At 36.6% G+C, this 23,565-nt stretch overlaps 1 protein-coding gene across 1 annotated transcript in view; it reads left to right on the forward strand.

Annotated features, from left to right (window-relative positions):
• Window positions 1-2,218: 2,218 nt before the first annotated feature.
• Window positions 2,219-23,565, forward strand: part of LOC116887837 (cilia- and flagella-associated protein 47-like) — a 75,323-nt gene continuing 53,976 nt past the window's right edge. Inside the window, 10 exon segments of the mRNA XM_032889348.1 lie at window positions 2,219-2,498; window positions 3,564-3,715; window positions 4,821-4,936; window positions 6,781-6,919; window positions 16,301-16,529; window positions 16,775-16,935; window positions 19,019-19,146; window positions 23,012-23,097; window positions 23,099-23,141; window positions 23,144-23,247. Coding sequence (XP_032745239.1) covers window positions 2,301-2,498; window positions 3,564-3,715; window positions 4,821-4,936; window positions 6,781-6,919; window positions 16,301-16,529; window positions 16,775-16,935; window positions 19,019-19,146; window positions 23,012-23,097; window positions 23,099-23,141; window positions 23,144-23,247 — 1,356 coding nt within the window. The 5' untranslated portion in view covers window positions 2,219-2,300.

The raw sequence follows: 23,565 nt of genomic DNA on the forward strand, positions 1-23,565 counted from the left end.
TTATTTCCAATTGTTTTCTAGTCTGTTTAGGGCATTTTACAGAAACTGATATTTTTTTATTGGATTTTTTAAATTTGTATTTTAAATGTTTTCCTCTTTCTGGTTTCCCTTCAGAAACCCCACTATCCTCCCACCCCTCTGCTTCTGTAGGGTTGCTCCCTTACCCACCCACCTCCCTCCACCTCCTGCTCTGATATTTCCTCTACACTGGGGCATTGAGCTTTCACAGGACCAAGTGCCTCTCCACCTATTCATGCCAGACAAGGCCATCCTCTGCTATATATGCAGATGGAGCCATAGTTCCATCCCCTGAGTTCTCTTGGATAGTAGGGTTGTCCCTTGGGAGTTCTGGGGGTCTGCTTTGAATTGGTACTGTTCTTCTTGTAGGGTTAAAACCATTCAGCTCCTCCCTTCAGTCCTTTCTCTAACCCTCCATTGGGACCCTGTTCCTCAGCCAGAATAGTTGGCTGAGACATCCCCCTCTGTATTTGTCATGCTCTGGCTGAGCCTCCCAGGAGACAGCTATATCAGGTTCCTGTCAGCAAGCACTTCTTGGCATCAGCAATAGTGTCTGGGTTTGGTGGCTGTATATGGGATGGATCCCCCATGTGGGGCAGTCTCTGGATGCCCTTTCCTTCAGTCTCTGCTCCACACAGTCTCCATATTTCCTCCTGTGAGTATTTTTGTTTCCCCTTCTAATTTAGAAGGTCTGATGCATCCACACTTTGGTGTTCCTTCTTCTTGAGCTTCATATGGTCTGTCAATTGTTTCTTGGGTAAGGAACTGATATTTTCATTTACACAAGCTTTGAGCCTTTCAGGGGTTCAAAACTACCTTGGCTTCTGCACCAGGTTCCACAAGCTTTGTTTTGTGCTCCAAAGAAAAATAAATTAGAAGATATTGAAGATATTTTATCATTTCCTAAAAATTGCACATAGTAACCAACTACCTTCCTGTTGCAACTCCCAACGGCAATTCCAATAAATTAACAAGTTGCCTTTATATTTAGGACTTCTTATTACTTTCTTCATCTTTGTGGACAATGAACTGTTTATGATCTTGGTGCTGTAAGAGTCTTGCAAAACTTTCAGGGGATGGCTTTTAAAGAGATATGCAGTTGTTAAAGATAACATTTTAGTGGGCAGCTAGAGAAGCCATTAGCCAATAGCAAATGAAAAGAACAGTGTAAATCTGTGCTTGTGTGAAAATCTTCATCTAAAAACGCAGATGTTTCATCAGTGTACCTTAGAAATAACTTCAAAAGTTATTTCAGATAGCAAATACCATTTCTAAAGCCTGTATAATTGGGGTATAGTCCATTTACCACCATGAAATTTTCTGGGAACTTGCAAGTGCAAATTCTTGGGACTGCTTCACACATTGCATATTATACAGAAATAAATCACAGGATTGCTTTCATATCAAGTGTGTGTATTTCCTTTCTTTAAATTTTAATGATAGAGAGGTTGAGGATGTCACTCAGTAATATAATGTTTGCATGTGTAAGACATTAAATTTATTCCCTAGAATTGTGAGGAAAAAGAAAGAAAAAGTATATTTTCTTTAAAGTCACAACAACTTACTGCATAGCATAAACCTAGTTTATTTATTCATTTTTATTGATAAATTTATATTAATCCAATTGTTTGACCTTATAAAAACACAGAAATGCTGGCCTAAAGGCCGCTAACACTGCTTCGTTATTAAAACTCATTTCAGTCAAATCTGGCTACCTTAATAGACACATTTTTTTTAGTAAACTTGCCCTAAAAGAAAATCCTGGAAAGTGCCCATCATACCAAACGCCACTTTGAAATCCTGCCAGACCATGCCAACATGGGCTGCCTCTGGATTTGAGGCTGGATTAGAGTGTTTTCAAATTATTTTGTTGACACTTGCCACCCAATTTTTACTTTGCTTCCAACTGCCAAGTCAAGGACTTGGGCTATACCAATGAAGACGGGTTACTGCTACTGCGCATGCGTAAGCTTCTGTTGCCTGGACAGGAGGGGAGGGTTTTAAGGTCTGCAGCGAGGGTAGCAGAGTTTCCTTTGTAGGTGGAGCAAGTGGTAGATCCACGTGGGGGCGTGGTCTGGGAAGGACAAGCAGGGGAGACTTCTGGGTGAGGGAGGCTGGGCCCAGAGCGAATGGTCAGGCTTGGGCGCATGCGGCAGTGGGTGGGGTGAGGTGGGATTCCAATAGTCGTTTCCTAGTGCTTGTTACCTAGCTACCTCTGTTTCCTTAGACAGTCCGGAGTTGGTGGAGTCCTCATCCAGTTGCGGGCTATCAAGAGGGCCGCAATGGATCTAGAGCGGGGCTCAGTAGCCCCTCGGGATGTAGATAATACAGCCAAGAAGGAAGTTCAGCTGCGGGTAAACCCGTTGGAGCTGAAGTTCCAGGATGCAGTATCTGGGAAAGTGTACCGCCTCCCACTTACAGTACACAATTTGGGCCGTTGGAATCAGAAGATCAGGTTTCAAGAGCCATCGAAGCCACAGGTGACACATTAAGGGTACTGAAAGCTTCTGGGTAGCCTCCTCACTTGAGCACTTGAACATCCCTTTGGCCAAATAGCAAAATCTAAGCTGCTGAGGAACTGGGGAATGATTGTATTTGCTGGGGGGAAGCTGTGGAGAGAGGAAAGGGAGGGAGGAGGAAAAAAATGTGTGAGGGAGAGGAAGAGTGAGTGAGGGAGGAAAGAGTGGGGCAGAGACAGGAGCAAGGAATAGAGAAGGAGAGAAACCCAAAGAGGGACTGAAAAGGAGAAAGAAGGAGGAAGACTGAGAGGAGGGGAGAAAGGTAGGGAAAGAGGGAGGGAGAAGAAACAGAAGAAGGAATGGGAGGTAGGGAGAGAAAGGGAGAAAGAGAGGAAGGGAAAGGGAGGAAGAGGAAAGGGCAGGGAGATGGAGGGGGAGGAGAAATAATGATGAGAAGTGGGAGACACAGAGACGAAAGGGAGGGAAAAAGGGAAGGGTTGGAGAAACATTTGCTTCAAGTTCAAGGTATGGGGAGAGACTAGGTAGGGCAAAGCTGATAGAAAATATGATTCTTCATATTGTGTTAGGAAAGGTCTCATGTTTTTTTTTTATTTTATGAAGCATTATGCATACAATGATGGTTACTACCTACTTATAAGAATTCTAATTCTGTGTACCATGTCTTGATTGTCTTAAACTAGTGTCTTAAAACCCTAGGAGAAAAAAAAATTGGAGTGTTATTATTAATTGCCGTCTGACACATGAAGTTCTTGATTCCTTTAGGAATTATTAATTGAGGCATTAATGGAAAGTTTTGTGTCATACTCTAAGTATTTGTTGGGTGTCTCCTATAGACAGACATACCCTATAGAACTAGGAACTTAAGAGCATTTTTAATACAGTCCCAATCATCATTCCCCATAAACATATACAATTATCATGTATTAAAGTTTTAAACGTGTTTTAAAAGCTATATGGGGATAGGGATCTTATATTTGATAATATTACACACTCTCTATTATTAGTAATAATTCCTGATAAGGAACTAATAATAATAGCATTGATTTCATCTTTTTTCCACAAAAGTTCAAATTGTTGTTGACCAGTCTAGATAAGGAGCTAGCTTCTGGCCTTCAGATGACAGCAATGGTGGAATATCATCCTAATAAAGATGAAGACACGTTTGATCATATCTTTATTTCTGTAGGAAATAAAGTCCTGGATATTCCTCTAATTGGGTATGTAATTGGCACATCTCTGTCTTATAAGAATTTTGTTGTTACTAAATTGTACTAAAAACTTAAGGGCATCCTGAAAAGTAGAGCTTATACTCTAAATATAAACTAAGTATATTATGAGATTTGTTCCTATGTGACAATGAATTTTTAAAAGATATTTGCAAATACACACTATAATATGCCACATGTGAACACATTAAATTAAAGACACATAACAAATCAAATTTCTTTGTATAGAGATCTTGTTTTATACCCAATACATATTTTGATCATTCTCATACAGAGTCCCCTGTGAAGAAAGACCCTCAATTGAGGTTCTTTATTATCCTGTAGTCAAGTCTGTGGGTGTGTTTTCTTAATTAATGATTGTTGTGTATGGATCCAGTCCACTGTGGTCAGTGCCTCCCCTAGCCAGATGATCATGGTTGTTTAAGAAAGCAAGCTCAACAAGGCATAGGGAGAAAGTCAGTTAGTAATGTTCCTGTGTGCTTCCTGCCTCTCTGCTGTTGGTTGAGTTTCTACCTTTTCAGCTCTCAATGAGAGAGTGGAATCTGCATGTGTACAACAAATAAATCCTTTCTTCCCTAAGCTGGTTTTGGTCAGTGTTGCTTTATCACAGCAACAGAATGTAATTATAATATTTCCCAAATGTTCTGTTATAGTATCAGTCCTTCCTTTAATTTAACATATTTTATAGCATTCAAAGTATTGAAGTCAGTTCCTCCTTTTTAACAAGTTTAAAGACATTGAATGCATTTATGTGGAGATTCCCAAAAGGAATATCAAGTATGTTAGAGTAACACTAAATTGAGATAAATGAGTAGTCTGTCAAATGATGTTTATATTTAAAGTCCAATTTTCCTTGTTAAAAATAGGGTGTATTATAGCTTAAATACGTTATTGTATGACTTCTCATATTGACAACAGTGTTATCAATGGACCCATAGATAAACTGAAATGGCGTTTTAAGAGTTAAAAGTGTATATAAAGTGTGTAAATGTTTGTGTGTGTGTGTGTGTGTGTGTGTGTGTAGTCTTCATGAACCTAATTATGATGATGTTACTAATTAGCTAAACAATTGTTTGCTTCTTTTCTTCTCTTCTAGGCTGATTCCAGTCTGTCGACTGGAAATTGTTCCAGTAGTTGATTTTGGCACATTGGTTGCCAATAGTAAAGTGCATTGTAAAGAGATTACTATTACTAACCGTGGCAAAGCTCCAGGTAAATATTTGTGTCATATAAGCTCACACATTTAGAAAAGGTACTATTATTATTTTAAATGTGCATATTGTATAATAGATTTTCTGAGTCATCAAGAAAAGATGTCTATTATTTGAAATAGCTAAAAACTATAAAGTCTCTTAAGAGTTGTAACTACAAACGATAGATACCCATTCATTCAGGAAAATTGAACCTGCCTCTTAAAATCTGTATTAACACAACCTCTTTGTTACATGACTGGTGATTTTCCTGAGGATGGAAGGCTGAATTATGTCATAGAAGTAACATTATTGTTATTCTTATCCAGAGACTGAACTAGATCCCAATGCCTTACATACTAGCTGTATCATGAGACAAGTGTTTTTAAAGAAATTGAATTTGAGATTTCCTTATAATGAGGACAGAATAGTAAATAGATGATGGTTAATTAGGTATATACCTAAATTTTTGTATAATAGTTATTTCATCATGGATATGAAATATTTCTTTTCTTTGTCATACTCAACTTGGTGTTCACATCATGGTCCCTTGAAGGCTTTTAATAATTTATCCATTTGTCACTGAAAGAACACTTTTCTCCAGATTACATTATTTTTAGAATGTTTTATTGTGGCTCAGATGTTTTCATAAGAGTATGTATTGTCAGATACAGTTTTTATTGATGGCAGCCATAGATATAGTCTGTCTTTTTTTTTTTTTTGATTAGATGGTCAACAACATTAAATGCAAGATTGCCTTGTCTTCCAATCTAATATGAGGACTAATAGTAGATAGTCACTGTATCCCCTAGACTGTATGATGAATATATAAGGATATCTTAATTCCAATCCTCTTTACCTCATTATTGTTTTTTCTTAGCTGCCCACTTGAATATTGGGAATTATTAACATAAAGCCAATCTATCCAATTACATATTTCTTCAAAAGATACACAAGAATAAAACTGATAGCTCTTTCTATTTGAATCATATTCATTTAGTGTTCAGTGATTTGGTTCTTTGATGAGTGAATATTCATTGAGTGGGAGCACTAAGAGAATATTAGTTTCATTTTCTGTTTGATTCCAATGTGAAAAATAGAGTATCTTGAGGCAAGTGGTTTAGGTTCTTTGATTCTGAAGACTGGTAATATTTTAGAGTAATGATATTTGATTGAAAAAAAGTATTTTGCTTTTCAAATTCTTCCTTAACTTGTTCATTCATAATCATTTAGGGATTAAATAAAAAACAATATATCCATTTTAGTTTATAACCTCCTCCAAGTTATAGTTGTATAACATATGAAATTTCTCTGAATTAAAATTCAGATTTTATTTGAATGGAATATTATATTTTCAATGACACAAATGAAACTGTAGACCAGGAGAATATTTTTGTAAAAAAAAAAATCACCACAAAGCCCTAAGAAAACTGGTTTTTCTGGGTTGAAATTGACCACGTTTCACACTTAATTGCTTCATGTATTAATTGAAAAAAACCTGGGCAAAATGTTGATTTTTCCCAAGCATCCAGTGCCTGCATTAGAGAGCTAGATAGCTTATCTAAGTCTCTGATTTCTTATTTGCAAAATGGATATATGTAGCTGAACATACAGGTTAGAACAAGGATAGAAGAGCATGCACGCGGGTATTCTGAACTCTTAGTATAAGTACTTTCCCAAAATGAATATACAGTAGGTTTAGCTCCTGATGAAGGTTGAATTCTAATGCTGGGTTCAGATTTTTTCCAGTGGTATCAGGATCTGTAATTACAATAAAAGATATTACTTTTGTTCCACAGTGGTCTGTCTGTGTAATGTGTATGTATTTTAACTGTCTAGTTATACTGTGTCTATTACTCTCCTTAGGGATGTTTAAAACAGATTACCAGGGTCAGTTACCTATTGTCATTTCTCCAAGTAGTGGTGTTGTAAAGGCTAAATCATCAATGGTCATCAAAGTGGATTTCTGTGCAGACCAGGCCCGAACTGTAAATGAAGTGGCAAGGTAAATACATAGTACGTTTTTTGAAAAGAAAAATGCTTATATGGAACACAAATATTTCCTGTTATCTTCTTTCAGATTGATTGCTTGTTTACCCCCTCTCATTTTTTTCATTTGCTAGTAATTCATTTAGTTATTCCTATATGTCAAAATATACAAATATAGATAGTGCTCAGCAAGGGAAAGTACTTGACAAGAGCATTTGGATACAAATAATAGCAGCTCCTAGTATCAGTTTTCTGGATATGAGTGAATGGTTCATAATAAACTACTAATAAATTGGTAGTTGAATCATACACTCATCACTAATTAGGAACTAGGTAGCATATATGTCTGGTGTGTTTGTGTGTGTGTGTGTGTGTGTGTGTGTGTGTAAGTGTGTAAGTGAATGTTGATGATAACTTGGATTATCATCATAACTTATGTAATCCAAGGCAAAAACGCCAGGCAGAGAAAGAAGATTCGAAACTTTAGAGATTTTCTATTGTATTAACTATTGAAGGATCAGAGGCAATATAAAGTTGAAGAAATACAAGGGAGTGATGCAAGGTGAGATTAAAACAAATAGCACAGGATTCAGTGGGGCAACATTTTTATCAGATTTGCTTCAATCATTGCATATAAGATGTATTTCTTACTGAAGGCCACATTTGTGGCTTTTTAGATACAGTTGTGAGCTTGTTGTGAGGTAAGGTTCTATTTTGAAGGATGAAAATTAATTCGAGGAACATTTTGCATTTCAGAAAGTCACAGTAACACCAGTGCATGAAGCAGATCAGGCAGTACAAAGAGAACTTGACAGTCTGACTACATGTTATAAAAGTAAAGTAAAAAGGCAATAGAAAAGGACAGAGCTAGGGCTCAGATTGGGAAATTTAAGAGAAGTGTGGAGATTTGAGATATTTTTTAACAGCCTGCTCAAGACATTTGATTAATTACTGAAAAAAGGAGAAAGATGTGCGATTTTCTTTCTTTGTGGGGGGGAGGATGGGTTAAGGTACATACTTTCTTTTTATTTTATTTTATTATTGGATATTTTTATTTGCATTTCAAATGTTATTCCCTTTCATGGTTTCCTGGCCATAAGACCCCTATCCCATCCTCCTACACTTCTTCCCCCTCCCAACCATGCCCCCTTCCCACCTCCCTGCCCCTGACATTCCCTTACACTGGGGCGGGGTCCAGCTTTGGCTGGACCAAAGGCTTCTCCTCCCATTGGTGCCCAAGAAGGCCATCCTCTGCTACATATGCAGCTGGAGCCGTGGGTCTGTCCATGTGTAGTCTTTGGGTAGTGGTTTGGTCCCTGGGAGCTCTGGTTGATTGGTATTGTTCTTATGGGGTTGCAAGCCCCCTCAGCTCCTTGAATCCTTTAATTCCTCCAACTGGAACCCCATTATTAGTTCAATGGTTTGCTGTTAGCATTCACCTCTGTATTTGACATGCTCTGGCTGAGCTTCTCAGGAGACAGCTATATCAGGCTTCTGCCAGCAAGCACTTCTTGGCTTCATCAATATTATCTAGTTTTGATGGCTGTATATATATGGGCTGTATAGGCAGGTGGGGCAGGCAGGCTCTGAATGGCCATTCCTTCAGTCTCTGCTCCAAACTTTGCCTCCTTATCCCCTCCTATGAATATTTTTGTACTTGCATTTAAGAAGGAGTGAAGCATCCACACTATGGCCATCCTTCTTGAGCTTCATATGGTCTGTGGTAATTTGAGCTTTTGGGCTAATGTCTACTTATCAGTGAGTGCATACTCTGTGTATTTTTCAGTGATTAGATTACCATACTCAGGGTGATATTTTCTAGTTCCATCCATTTGCCTATGAAGTCACTGTTTTTGATAGCTGAGTAGTAATTCATTGTATAGATGTACCATATTTTCTGTATCCATTCCTCTGTTAAAGGGTATCTGGGTTCTTCCCAGCTTCTGGCTATTATGAATAAGGCTGCTATAAATATAATGGAGCATGTGTTTTTGTTGTATGTTGGAGCTTCTTTTGGGTATATGCCCAGGGGAGGTAGAGCTGAGTCCTCAGGTAGTGCAATGTCCAATTATCTGAGGAACCTCCAGACTGATTTCCAGAATGGTTGTATCAGTCTGCAATCCCACCAACAATGGAGGAGTGTTCCTCTTTCTCCATATCCTCACTAGCATCTGTTGTCACCTGAGGTTTTGATCTTAGCCATTCTGACTGGTGTGAGGTGGAATTTCAGGGTTGTTTTGATTAGCATTTTCCTGATGACTCAGGATGTTAAGCATTTCTTCAGGTACTTCTCAGCTATTCGATATTCCTCAGTTGAGAATTCTTTGTTTAGCTCTGTAATCCATTTTCAATAGGGTTATTTGTCTCTCTGGAGTCTAATTTCTTCAGTTCTTTCTATATATTGGATATTAGCCTTTTACCAGATTTAGGATTGGTAAAGATCTTTTCCCAATCTGTTGGTTGCTGTTTGTCCTAATGACAGTGTCCTTTGCCTTACAGAAGCTTTGCAGTTTTATTAGGTCCCATTTTTTGATTCTTGATCTTAGAGAATAAGCCATTGGTTTTTGTTCAGGAAAGTTTCCCCAGTGCACATGTGTGCGACGCTCTTCCCCATTTTTTTCTTTTTTTTTGGCTTGAATATATTGGTTTAGTGTGGAGTTCCTTGATCCACTTGGACTTAAGCTTTGTATGAAGGGATAAGAATGGGTCAATTTGCATTCTTTTACAGGTGAAGTCTAATTGAACCAGCATTATTTGTTGAAAATGCTATCTTTTTTCCACTGGAAGGCATTAGCTCCTTTGTCAAAGATCAAGTGACCATAGGTGTACGAGTATTCATTTCTAGTCTTCAATTCTCTTTGCACTGATCTCACCTGCCTGTCTCTGTACCAATACCATACAGTTTTATCACTACTGGTCTGTATACTGCTTTGAGGTCAGGGAGGTCGGGGATCATGATTCTCCCAAAGTTCTTTTATTGCTGAGAATAGTTTTCCTATCCTTGGTGGTTTTTTTTTTTTTTTTTTTGTTTTGTTTTGTTTTGTTTTGTTACTCCCAGTGAATTTCCAACTTGATCTTTCTAACTCTGGGAAGAATTGAGTTGGTATTTTGATGGGGATTGCATTGAATCTATAGATTGCTTTTGGCAAAATGGCCATTTTTATAGTATTAATCCTGCATATCCATGAGCATGGGGTGTCTTTCCGTCTTCTGAGATCTTCAATTTCTTTCTTCAGAGACTAGAAGTTCTTGTCGTACATTTCTTTCACTTGCTTGGTTAGAATCACAACGAGGTTGTTTAACTGGTTTATCTGTTCCTGATTTAACTTCGGTACCTGGTATCTGTCTAGGAAATTATCCATTTCCTGCAGATTTTTCAAGTTTTATTGAATATAGGCTTTTATAGTAAGATCTCATGATTTTTGAATTTCCTCTGAATCTGTAGTTATGTCTCCTTTTCATTTCTGATTTTGTTAATTTGGACACACTCTCTGTGTCCTCTACGTTAGTCTGTAAGAAGGTTTATCTATCTTGTTGATTTTCTCAAAGACCAACTTTGGTTCTGTGGATTCTTCTATGGTCCTTTTTTGTTTCTACTTGGTTGATTTCAGCTCTGAGTTTGATTATTTCCTGCCTTCTACAGTGAACTAGACGGTTGGGGGGGAGCGGCAATAGGGGGAGGTGGGGAGGGGAACACACCTCAAGGAAGGAGGGGGATGTTTGCCCGAAACCGGAAAGGGAATAACTGCTCAAAATGTATATAAGAAATATTAAGTTAAAAAAAAAAAGAATCTGTGAGGCATTTATGTTTTTTGGGACAATTGTGAAGGGTGTCATTTCCCTAATTTCTTTCCTAGTCTGTTTATCCTTTGTACATTCCTTTCACTTGCTTGGTTAGAATCACAACGAGGCATTTTATGTTTTTTGGGACAATTGTGAAGGGTGTCATTTCCCTAATTTTTTTCCTAGTCTGTTTATCCTTTGAGTAGAGGATAATTTTATACCCAGCCACATTGCTGAAGGTGTTTATCAGCTTTAGTAGTTCTCTGGTGGAACTTTTGGGATCACTTAAATATACTATCATATCATCTGCAAATAGTGATATTTTGACTTCTTCTTTTCCGATCTGTATCCCCTTGACCTCCTTTTGTTTTCTGATTTCTCTGCCTATGACTTCAAGTACTATATTGAATAAGTAGGGGGAAAGTGGGTGGCCTTGTCTAGTCCCTGATTTTAGTGTGATTGCTTCAAGTTTTCAAGTAGTTTGGTGTGGGCTACTGGTTTGCTGTATATTGCTTTTACTTTGTTTAGGTATGGGCCTTGAATTCCTGCTCTTTCCAAGATTTTTATCCTGAAGTGGTATTGAATTTTGACAAATGCTTTCTCAGCAAATAATCAAATGATCATGTGTTCTTTTTTCTTTGAGTTTCTTTATATAGTGGATTAGGTTGATGGATTGCCATATATTGAATCAGCCCCACATCCCTGAGATGAAGCCTACTGGATCATGATGGATGATTGTTTTGATGTGTTCTTGGATTTGGTTTACAAGAATTTAGAGTATTTTTGTGTTGACATTCATAAGGAAAATTGGTCTGAAGTTCTCTTTGTTGGGTCTTTATGTGGTATATGTATAAGAGTAATCGTGGTTTCATAGAAGGAATTGGGTACTGATCCTTCTGTTTCTATTTTGTGGAATAGTTTGGACAGTATTGGTATGAAGTCTTCTATAAAGGTCTGAGAGACTTCTGCACTAAACCCATCTGGTCATGGGTATGTTTTTGGTTGGGAGACTTTTAATAACCGCTTCTATTTCTTTAGGAGTTATGGGATTGTTTAAGTGGTTTATCTGTTCCCGATTCAACTTTGGTACCTAGTATTTGTTTGGAGAATTGTCCATTTCCTCCAGATTTTCCAGTTTTGTTGAATACAGGATTTTGTAGTAGTAGCTGATAATTTTTGAATTTCCTCTGAGTCTGTTCTTAAGTCTCCCTTTTCTGATTTTGTTAATTTTGATACACTCTCTGTGCCCCCTAGTTATTTAGGTAAGGGTTTGTCTATCTTGTTGATTTTCTCAAAGCACCAGCTCCTTGTTTTGTTGATTCTTTGTATAGACCTTTTTGTTTCTACTTGTTTGATTTCAGCCATAAGTTTGATTATGTCTTGCCTTCTGGTCCTATTGGGTTATTTGCTTATTTTTGTTCTGGAGCTCTTAGGTGTGCTGTCTAGCACCTAATGTATGTACTATCCTGTTTCTTTTTGAAGACATTCAGACCTTTGAGTTTTCCTATTAGCACTGCCTTCATTGTATCCCTTAAGTTTGGATATGTTGTGCCTTCATTTTCATTAAATTCTAAAATGCCTTTAATTTCTTTCTTTATTACTGTCTTGTCCAAGTTATCATTGAGTAGAGCATTGTCCAACTTCTATGTATGTGTGGGCTTTCTGTAGTTATTGTTGTTGTTATTGAAGACCAGCCATAGTCTGTGGTGATCTGATAGGATGCATGGGATTATTTCAAGGTTCTTGTATCTGTTGTGGCCTGCTTTGTGACTGATTTTATGGTACAATGTCATGCTGAGAAGAATATATATTCTTTTGTTTTAGAATGAAATGTCCTTTAGGTATCTGTTAAATTCATTTGGTACATAACTTCCATTAGTTTTATTGTATCTTCATTCACTTTCTGTTTCCATGACCTGTCTCTTGAGGAGAGTGGTGGGTTGAAGTTTCCTACTATTATCCTGTGTGGTGCAATGTATGATTTGAGCTTTAGTAAAGTATTTTTTTTATGAATGTAGTTGCCCTTGCATTTGGAGCATAGATATTTAGGATTAAGAGTTCATCTAGGTGGATTCTTCTTTGATGAATATGAAGTGCCCTTCCTTACGTTTTTTGATAACTTTTGGTTGAAAGTTGATTTTATTGGATATTAGAATGGCTACTCCATCTTGATTGCTCAGATCATTTCCTTGGAAAGGTGTTTTCCAGCCTTTTACTTTGCATTGTTGTCTGTCTTTGTCCTCAGGTGTGTTTCCTGTGTGCAGCAAAATGTTGGGTTCTCTAAGTATCCATTCTGTTAGTCTATGTTTTTTATTGGGGAATTGTTTCCATTGATGTTAAGAGATATTAAGGAATAAGTGATTGTTGTTTTCTGTTATTTTTAGTTGTTAGAGGAGGAATTTTGTTTGTGTGTCTCTTTTCCTTTGGTTTCGTTGTAAAGGGACTACTTCCTTGCTTTTTCTAGGGTGTAGTTTCCTTCCTTGTGTTAGAGTTTTCTATCTCTTATCCTTTGTAGGGCTGGATTTGTAGAAAAATATTGTGTAAATTTTGTTTTGTTGGAGAATATCTTGGTTTCTCCATCTATGTGAATTGACAGTTTTGCTGGATATAGTAGGTTGGGCTGGAATTTGTGTTCTGTTAGGGTCTGTTTGACACCATCCTAGATCTTCTGGCTTTCATAGTCTCTTGTGTGAAGTCTGGTTTAATTCTGATAGGTCTGCCTTTATATGTTACTTGACCTTTTTCCCTTACTGCTTTTAAAATTCTTTCTTTGTTTCGTGAATTTGATATTTTTACTATTATGTGACGGGAGGACTTTCTTTTCTGGACCATCTATTTGGAATTCTGTAGGCTACTTGTATGCCTATGAGCATCTTTTTCTTTAGATTAGGCAAGTTTTCTTGTATAATTTTGTTGAAGATATTTACTGGCCCTTTAAGTTGGGAGTCTTCACTCTCTCCTATACCTATTATTGTTAGGTTTGGTCTTCTTATTGTGTCCTGTATTTCCTGGATGTTTTAGGTTAGGAGATGTTTGCATTTTACATTTTCTTTGATGGTTGTGTCAATGTTTTTTATGGTATCTTTTGCCCCTGAAATTATCGCTTCTATCTCTTGTATTCTGTTGGTGATGATTGTATGTATGATTCCTGATCTCTTTCCTATGTTTTCTATCTCCAGGGTTGTTTCCCTTTGTGCCATCTTCATTGTTTCTATTTTCAATTTTTACATCCTGGATGGTTTTGTTCAATTCCTATATCTGTTTGGTTGTGTTTTACTGTAATTTTTAAGGGCATTTTGTGTTTCTTCTTTAAGGTCTTCTACTTTTTTACCTGTGTTTTCCTGTATTTCTTTCTTTTTCTTTTTTTATTGGATGTATTTCTTTATTTACATTTCAAATGTTAATCCCTTTCCTGGTTTCCTGTCCATAAGTCCCCTATTCCTTCCCCCTTCCCCATAAGTGTGTTCCCCCAGCCCCCACCCCCTTACCACTCCCTGACTTTATCCTGCACTGGGGGTTCCAACCATGACAGGAACAATGGCTTCCCCTTCTACTGATGATCAAACAAGGCTATTTTCTGCTACATATGCAATTGGAGCCCTGAGTCAGTCCATGTATAGTCTTTGCATAATGGTTTAGTCCCTGGAAGGTCTGATTGGTTGGCATTGTTGTTCTTATGGGGTTGCAAGCCCCTTTAGCTCTTCTAATCCTTCCTCTATTACCTCCAAACTTTAGCTCTTTCAATTATTCCTCTTCCCCCAAAGGGAGTCCTGTTCTCAATTCATTGGTTTGCTACTAGCATTCACCTCTGTATTTGATATGGTCTGGTTGTGTCTCTCAGGAGAGATCTATATCCGAGGTCCCTTTCAGCATGCACTTCTTAGCTTCATCACCCTTATCTTGTTTTGGTGGAGATATATATATATATCTATGGGTCACATGTGGGGTAGCATTTGAATGTCTGTTCCTTCAGTCTCTGCTCTAAACTTTGCCTCCATATCCCCTCTTATGGATATTTTTGTTCCCGATTTTAAGAAGGAGTGGAAGCATCCACATTTTGGTCATCCTTTTTCTTGATCTTCATAGGAAGATTGTGTCTTGAGTAATTCAAGCTTTTGGGCTAATATCCACTTATCAGTAAGTGCATACCATTTGTGTTTTTCTGTGATTGGGTTACCTCACTCAGGATGATATTTTCTAGTTCATTCCATTTGCCTATGAATTCCATGAAGTCATTGTTTTTGATTGCTGAATAGTACTCCATTGTGTAGATATACCACATATTTTGAATCCATTCCTCTGTTCCAGTGTCTGGCTATTATAAATAAGGCTGATATGAACATAGTGGAGCATATGTCTTTGTCGTGGGTTGGAACATCTTTTGGGTATATGCCCAGGAGAGGTATAGCTGGGTCCTCAGGTAGTGGAATGTCCAAGTTTCTGAGGAACCTCCAGACTGATTTCTAGAGTGGTTGACCATTTGCAGTACCAACAATGGAGGAATATTCCTCTTTCCTCACATGCTAGCCAGCATCTTCTGTCACCTGAGGTTTTTATCTTAGCCTTTCTGACTGGTGTAAAGTGGAATCTCAGGGTTGTTTTGATTTGCCTTTCCCTGATGACCAAGGATGCTGAATATTTCTTTCCTTAAGGGAGTTATTTATGCCCTTCTTAAAATGTTCTATTATCCTCATGAGATGTGATTTTAAATACAAATCCTGCCTTTCCGGTGTTTGGGGATATGCAGTGTTTGTTTTTTGTGGTAGAACTGAGCTCTGATGATGCCAAGTAGCCTTGGTTTCTGTTGCTTAGGTTCCTTCAGTTGCCTCTGGCCCGCACTTTGTCTCTAGTGTTAGCTTCTTTTGATGTCTTTGAGAGTGGCTCAACCCTCCTGTAGGCCTGTATATCAGCACTCCTGTAGACCTGTTTTCTTTCAGCCAGATCTGGGAACAGAGAGCTGCTCTTGAGTTTGTGTGTCCTGGAGCCTCCAGATGGGTTACTTGGAGCAGAGAGTTGGTCTTACTTCTGCTCTCCGGTGTGTCAGCCCTCCCGGTGCCTGGCTTTCAGCTCTGGGCTCAGGCCAGAAGGGTCCTGCCCCTGTCTGCTCCTAGGTTCTTGTATCCAAAGGGCACTAGGCAGGTTCCTCTTTGACCAAGAATGTGAGCTGAAGTGGTGGTATCCCCTGATCTCTCAGGATTTTCAGCAATTTGAGAGTCCAGCTCTTTCTCCCTCGAGATTTGGGTACACAGAGCTGTGGGAGTGGTTTAGATTCAGAGCGATATTCTTTAAGGAATTGTGCTATTTGTATATTGATGAAATTGGGCTGGACCTGGCTTGAATGAGCTAAAATGGAGTCTTAGAATTCTTGAGCTAATCTTATTAATCTTATGGTTTTCCAACATTGTTGTTTCAAGTACAGACTAAGTGAAGTTACATATATATTTCACTTTATAGAATCTGATATCATCTAACAGCATATGAAAGGGACCGCTCTTAGTCTTCTGAGTTAGTTATAATGCCATTTAAAAAGTCTTGTTCCAAATACTTAGAAGAAATAAATATTTAAATTTATAATGAAAATACTTACACATGTACAAATCTTATTTTCTTATAGAGTGAGTTTGCAAGGTCGTCCTGAAACATTCTTGAACATCAAAGTGCGTGTAGTTGAACAGATAATCGAATTGTTTCACATGAATAGTGAAAGGAAATTGGAATGTATACGGTTTGGTTCTGTGTTCTTTGGAACATCAAAAATTGAGCATGCTCTTCTGTATAACAATAGCCCTGAAACTGTAAACTGGGTGGCAATAATGCAAGATGATTGTGTTGGAGAAGAGCTGGTAAGCAAACTAAGCAAAAGTGCCACATCATGTCTGAAATAAACTAGATGAGTGCTTCTTGCAAATTAGTGACTAACTCCATTCTCCTCAAATTTTGAATTGGATCATGTGCCTTAATCAAATTTAGGTATATGCTATCTTATAGACAAATATTTTTCATTTTCTATATTATGAAAAATTTAAAAACTTTTTAAAATATGTTATTTGCTATACCCTAATACAATTTTGTATCTTTTTTGTTACAGGGAGCAAATATTCATCAAAGGACAGATATTGCCTTAAATAACCTTTCCTACTTAAACAAAATAAAGAAAATAGATATGACCGATTTTATGTCCTGCGTTCCCAATGAAGGGTCATTACTCCCTTATCAAAAGATTGTCATTACATTTTGTTTCAGCCCAAAGTAAGCAAAAGTGAATTAAATTGTAATATCAATTATTAATGAAAATTATGGTAACTACACACTATCCAAATTTGTTTGATGCCATAGTGAAACATATTAGAGGACAAATATATGCTCTTACCAGGACAAAATCCTTTCTGACTGAATACCATCAATGTTCAACCAACAGTATACCTTAGTATTTTCGTGTGTAAATAACCCACCTAACAATTTTTCTTTTTGAGAGGGTCATGTTCAGTGCACTTCCATTATGACATTGTTACTTAGTGATACCATATTTTTGAAGGCTGAATTGTATTTTAATTTAAGAGAACATGATGGTTAGATTAATTACTTACATCAGATTGTCCCATGGTCATGTATATGGAAGATTGCCCTAAGTGATGGAGGGATCCATTCTGAAAGTGGGTTGTACTATTCTCTGTTTTTTAATCTTTTGCTGTATAATAGTAGTATACTCTTATTGAGTACTAAGACATATGTGTTTATTTCTCTGTGCTCTGCCCTGTGACTATTATGCGACTAACTAAATTTTTGCCTTAACTTCTATGCATTGATGGAATTTGACCTAGAATTTTGAACTAAAATAAACCTTTATCTTTTCAGTTGCTTCATTATGTCAACAACAACAACAACCAAAAAAGAAAATAAAACAAGCAAACAAAACAAACAAACAAGAAAAATGAAACTAAGGCAGAAAGCTAATCAATAATTGCCTTACTCATATAATCAAAATTGTCTTAATAATATTTTGTATAGGAAGTTTCTTTAGAAAATCTATGAGATAATGTTCAGCACACATGATTACTATGTTATTTTATGAGTATGTCTGTGTTTCTTATCTGAGTGTGTACATTGTTATGACTCACTTAGTGTGGCTTCTGGGAAATAAGTCTGGGTTATCCTAACTGTTGAGCCACCTCTTCAGCCTGCTCCACCCTTATATACTTTTAAACAATCCAAATGTTCTTTTCTATGACAGCATTTTAACTTTATTTAGGGAGTCTAGTATGGAAATTTAGGTGTGAATATTTGAAGTCATTGTTAAATATGTTGTGAACATCACGTGTATTCCACTTTATTATTACATATTGTCTTAGTCAGAGTTTCTATTCCTGTACAAACATCATGACCAAGAAGCAAGTTGGGGAGGAAGGTTTATTCAGCTTACTTCCACATTGCTGTTTCATCACCAAAGGAAGTCAGGACTGGAACTCAAGCAGGTCAGGAAGCAGGAGTTGATGCAGAGACCATGGAGGGGTATTTCTTACTGTCTTGCTTCCCCTCATTGCTCAGCTTGCTTTCTTATAGATCCCAAGATCACCATCCCAGGGATGGCACCACCACAGTGGGCTGGGTCCTCCCCCTTTGGTCACTAGTTGAGAAAATGCCTTATAGCTGGGTCTCATGAAGGCATTTCCACAACTGAGGCGCCTTTTCTGTGATAACTCTAGCTTGGGTCAAGTTGACACACAAAACTAGCCAGTACACACATCAACTTTTTGTGTATTTGAGTATCCACTGACAGAAGAGATAACATATAGGTAAGCTAGAAAAATATAGTCAGCGACCAACCCTATGATGTAATCTATCTTTAGCTTTATTCTTGAATCTTTCTTTTGTTTCTCTCCTACCTTTAAATTTCTCTAGGAAGTTCTGATTCATATAAATCATGTTCTCTAATTACATTCTCCGCATGATTGGTAATAAAAAGTTTGTTTACTAGAGAAAACAAATACATAACAGAGATTACTACCAGGATGATATGTGTTATTATATAGTCCTTAGCTACACAGAATTCTTCCTGGAAAAAAATCACTGTGGCATTTGATAGAGGTTTGCGAAAGTTGTTATGTTTAAGTTAGTCTTGTTTTAGAAATATTTGTATTAAGTAGTATTTTCTCTGAGCTTTATGCTCTGAAATCTTCCTTTGTTAGTAAATTTGCAGGATGGGTAACAGCTATATTTTTTATTAGTTTCCATCTGCTTGCATAGATTTAAGGATTAGGTTAATAATTTATACTGACAATTGACAAAAATATGTCACCTTTGCCTTAAGAATAATGGATTATGATATTTACAGGCTAGTAGTTGATATTAAAAAGGATGTTGGACCTTCACATAGGCAAGACTATGCTCTCTTTGTGAGATTTGATTTTGTGGGAAGTAAAGAAGGATTTTTGAGAGATGATAACTCTGACACCATGAAAAGTAAGTATAAAACTAACATTATTAAATGCTGTCATTTTTCAGAGAGCAATCCCTTTTTCTAGATACAGCATGTGTTGTTTGGGGATTTCCAATGGGTTTCCTTGGCCAACAATTTAATTGAATGCAATACAATCCTACCACAGGAAGCCTCACCTGTTAACAAGAGATGGCAAATTGTGACTCTACATTACTCATCTCTAGGAGTTCCCATTAGGATCACTTTCATATATTTCAGGAAGTTTCTGCTGCATTAGGTTTATACACCCCCAGAAATAGCTCCTAATTCCAGTCATTCCTTCCTGCACTATCTCCCCCTATACCTTATCCTCCTGCTCCCATCCCCAGTCTACCTGTTAATGCTATATTCTATTTCTTCTTCCCAAGGAGATCCATGTATTCCTTTCTTAAACCTTGTCTCTTTACCTAATCTCTCTGCACCTAGGGAGTGTAGCTTGGTTATTATTTACTTAATGCCTAATATCTACTTAAAAGCCAATATATACAATATTTATTTTTCTGGGTCTAGTTTGCCTCACTCCGGTTGGCTTTTAATAGTTTCATCTATTTGACTTCAAATTTCATGATCTTAGTTTTTTAACAGCTTGAATAATACTCTAATATGTACATGTACCACTCTTTCTTTATCCATTCTTTTGTTAGGGGCATCTAGGTTGTTTTCTGGCTATCATGAATAAAGCTAAAAAAACATGGTTGACTAAATGTCTTTGTGGATGGAGCAACCTTTGGGAATATTCCTAAGAGTGGTATAGCTGGATCTTGAGGTAGATCAATTCCCAACTTTCTGAGAAATAGACATTTCCATAATGGCTGTACAAGTTTGCATTCCTACCAGCAATGGAGGAGTTTTTCATTGCTCAACATCCAAGCCAGCATGAGCTGTCACTTGTATTATTGATTTTAGCCACTCTTGACACTCTCAAAGTTTCCTTGATGGCTAAAGATGTTGAACATTTCTTTATTTCTCAGCTATTTGAGATTTCTCTATTGAGCGTTCTGTTTAGATCTGTGCCCCATTTTTAAAAATTGGATTACTTGTTTGTTGAAATTTGGTTTCTTTAGTTCTTTATATATTTTGGATATTAATTGGTAAACATCTTTTAATATTCTGTAGGTTACTGATTTGTCTGATTGATTGAATCCTTTGGTTTATGGAAACTTCAATTTCATGAAGTCCCATTTATTAATTTTTGATCATAGTATCTGCCCTTATTGGTGTTCTGTTTAGAAAGTCGTCTTCTGTGTCAAGGTTATTCCCCATATTCTTTTCTACCAGGCTTTGTGTATCTGGTTTTATATCAAAGATTTTGACTCACTTCTAATCAAGTTTTCTGCAGGGCGATAAGTATACTTTTAGTTGCATTCTTCCAAATGCAGACATCCAGTTAGACTACCAGAATTTGTTTACTATGTTGTCTTTTGTTTTAATCAAGTGTGTATTTCTGACTATTTTTTTCAAAACTCAGGTTTCCCTGTGTTTGTAGATTTATGTCTGGGTCTTCAATTTGATCACACTTAAAAAGGTATCTTTTTATGCCAGTGTCATGTGGATACTACTCTGTACTACTACTACTACATGAGATCTGTAATGGTGAGACCTCCAGCACATCTTTTACCGTTCAGTTAACCTGGTGTGTGTTTGTTTTTTCATATAAAGTTAGGAATGGCCATTTCAAGGTCTGTAAAGAATTGTGTTGGAATTTTGATGAGGTTTTATTGAATCTTTTGATTGCTTGTAGTAGGATGGCCGGTTTTACTATACTAATTCTACTGATCCATGACTATGGGAGATCTATCCATAATCTGATATCTTTTTCAGTTTCTTTCTTCAAAGAATGACGTTTTTTTTCATAAAAAACTTTCAATTTTTAAGTTGGGCTTATATCAAGATATTTTATAATATTTGAGGCTATTGTAAAATATGACGATTCCCTGATTTATTTCTCAGTCCATTTGTTCTTTGTTTATTGAAGGGCCACTGATTGTTTTGAGTTAATCTTGCATTCAGCTACGTTACTGAAAATCTTTATCAGCTGTAAGAGTACCCCTTGTGGAAGTTTTTTTGGGTTTGCATATATATATATATATATATATATATATATATATATATATATATATATATATATGCATTATACTATATATAATGTGATATGTTGAATTCTTCCTTTCTAATTTTTATTCCTTTCATTTCCTTTAGTAGTCTTATTGTTCTAGTTAAGATTTCAAGTACTGTCTTGAATATATATGGAAAGAGGAAATAGCCTTGTCTTGATCTTTAGTGGAATTGCTTTGAGTTTTTCTCCATTTAATTTGGCCATAGGCTTGATGTAAATTTTCTTTATTGTGTTTAGGTTTGTCTCTTGTATCCCTAATCTCTCTAGGATTTTCATCATGAAGAGATCTTGCATTTTTCAAAGATCTTTTCAGCATCTAATGATATGATCATGTGTATTTATTCTTTGTAGTTTGATTGTATGATGCATTACATTTCTTGATTTTTGCATATTGAGCCATTACTGCATTTCTGAGATAAAGCCTACTTTATCATCCTGGATGATCTTTTTGGTGTATGCTACCATTTGTTTTGCACATATTTTTTGAGTAGTTTTAGAACTATATTCATAAGAGAAATTGCTCTGTCTTATATTCTCTCTCTCTCTCTCTCTCTCTCTCTCTCTCTCTCTCTCTCTCTCTCTCTCTCTCATTGTTGAGTCTCCGTGAGGTTTGGGTGTCACTGTAGCTGTGGTCTCATAAAGTTAATTGGGCAGCATTCCAACTGTTTCTCATTTTGTGAGTCTATTTGATGAGTATTGGCATCAACTCTTCTTTGAAAGTCTGGTGGAAATCTGCACTAAAACACTCTGGTTCTGTTTTTTTGTCATTGGATAACTTGTAATTGCTATTTCTATTTCTTTAGGGGTTATAAGTCAATGTAAAATATTTATTTGATTGTGATTTAACTTTGGCAAGTGGTATCTGTGGTCAAAATTATCCATTTCTTGGAGATTTTTCAATTTAATGGAGTTATAGGATTTTAAATTATGTACTTAGGATTCTCTGGATGTCCTAGTTGCCTGTGAGGATCAGTATGCAATTTAGACTACAGTAATGTTTCTTTGACAAACTTGGGTACCCCTGTGTTTGGGGCATGGGTGTTAAGAATTGAAATGCCTTTTGGTGGATTTTTTTCTTTGATGAGCCTGTTTTGTCCTTCCCTATCTCTTTTGATTAGTTCTGATTTGAGGACAATTTTGTTACATATTAAAATGACCTTACCAGCTTGTTTCTTAGTCCATTTGTAAGATATTGCTTTGTCTAATTCTTTATCGTGAGGTAATGTGTATTCTTGGTTTCTTATAACTTTTTTGAACATGAGAAGCACATTTGTACTTTAGAGTTCATGACTTTGTTCTTTGTGCTTGGAATACATTTTTCATGGATGTTCATTTCCATTGAATGCTTGCCCAAATGTTGCTGTGTGTATAAAAAGTGGCCTGTTTGAATATCCCTACCTAAAACAATGTCTCTAAGGCATTGTATTCTGTCTCACTCTACTTTCCCTTTGCATATAGTCCTCAGGGACTGTTTTAAATGTTGTTTCTCTCTGTCAGTCTTACTCTCCAGAATGTAAATCCATCAGAGTAGCTTCTTTTTTATTCTTAACTGTGTCAAGACCCAAAATTATGTGTAGCTTAGAGAAGGCAATCACTGCATTTACTCACTCACGCTTGAGTGGGGGGTTCCCATTTATCATCATATTTTAGAGTGATATCATGTGGGCTAGACAAATGCATTTTTGATTTTCTGAACACTCCTCACTGTGTTCTATATTTATTATTTTTTTCAGGTAATCGACTTCAGAAAGTGGAGTTAGCACTGACAGGGTCTGGACTTCCTGTCATATTACAGTTTGATCCAGGAAAGTAACTTTATTTTTGCACCTTGTCATATGGGTGAATATTCTGATATTCTGTGCATTGTAAAAATCAGTCCATATCACTTCCTGTGATGTACCATTTTCAAAAAACTGCACACTTTAAAATGGATCCTGAAAGGGGCAAAATTGATGAAGGATGTATTCAGGTAAGCTAGCTCATTCTTTGTCTTCATTCATAATACTTCAGCTGGTTTTTCCTGCTAAAATACTGTATAAGGAATTAAGAACCACATCTGATCTACTAGTGTTTATGAAGTATGTCTTTTATAGGTCCTAGAATTAGTTATAAATGAAGTTATAGAGAATCCATAATTTTTTGTTAAGTGTCTGCAATGTGCTTGTGAAAGCATGTGATGGTCAAGTCTGGTGTGAAATATAGTTATTGCTTCTAAAACATTTTTATTGTATTAAGGCATTATAATACATATACATAAATAGGTATGGCTTAAGAAAACTAGTGTGTT

Source organism: Rattus rattus, chromosome X, assembly GCF_011064425.1.
Source record: "Rattus rattus isolate New Zealand chromosome X, Rrattus_CSIRO_v1, whole genome shotgun sequence".
NCBI classification, from domain to species: Eukaryota; Metazoa; Chordata; class Mammalia; order Rodentia; family Muridae; genus Rattus; species Rattus rattus.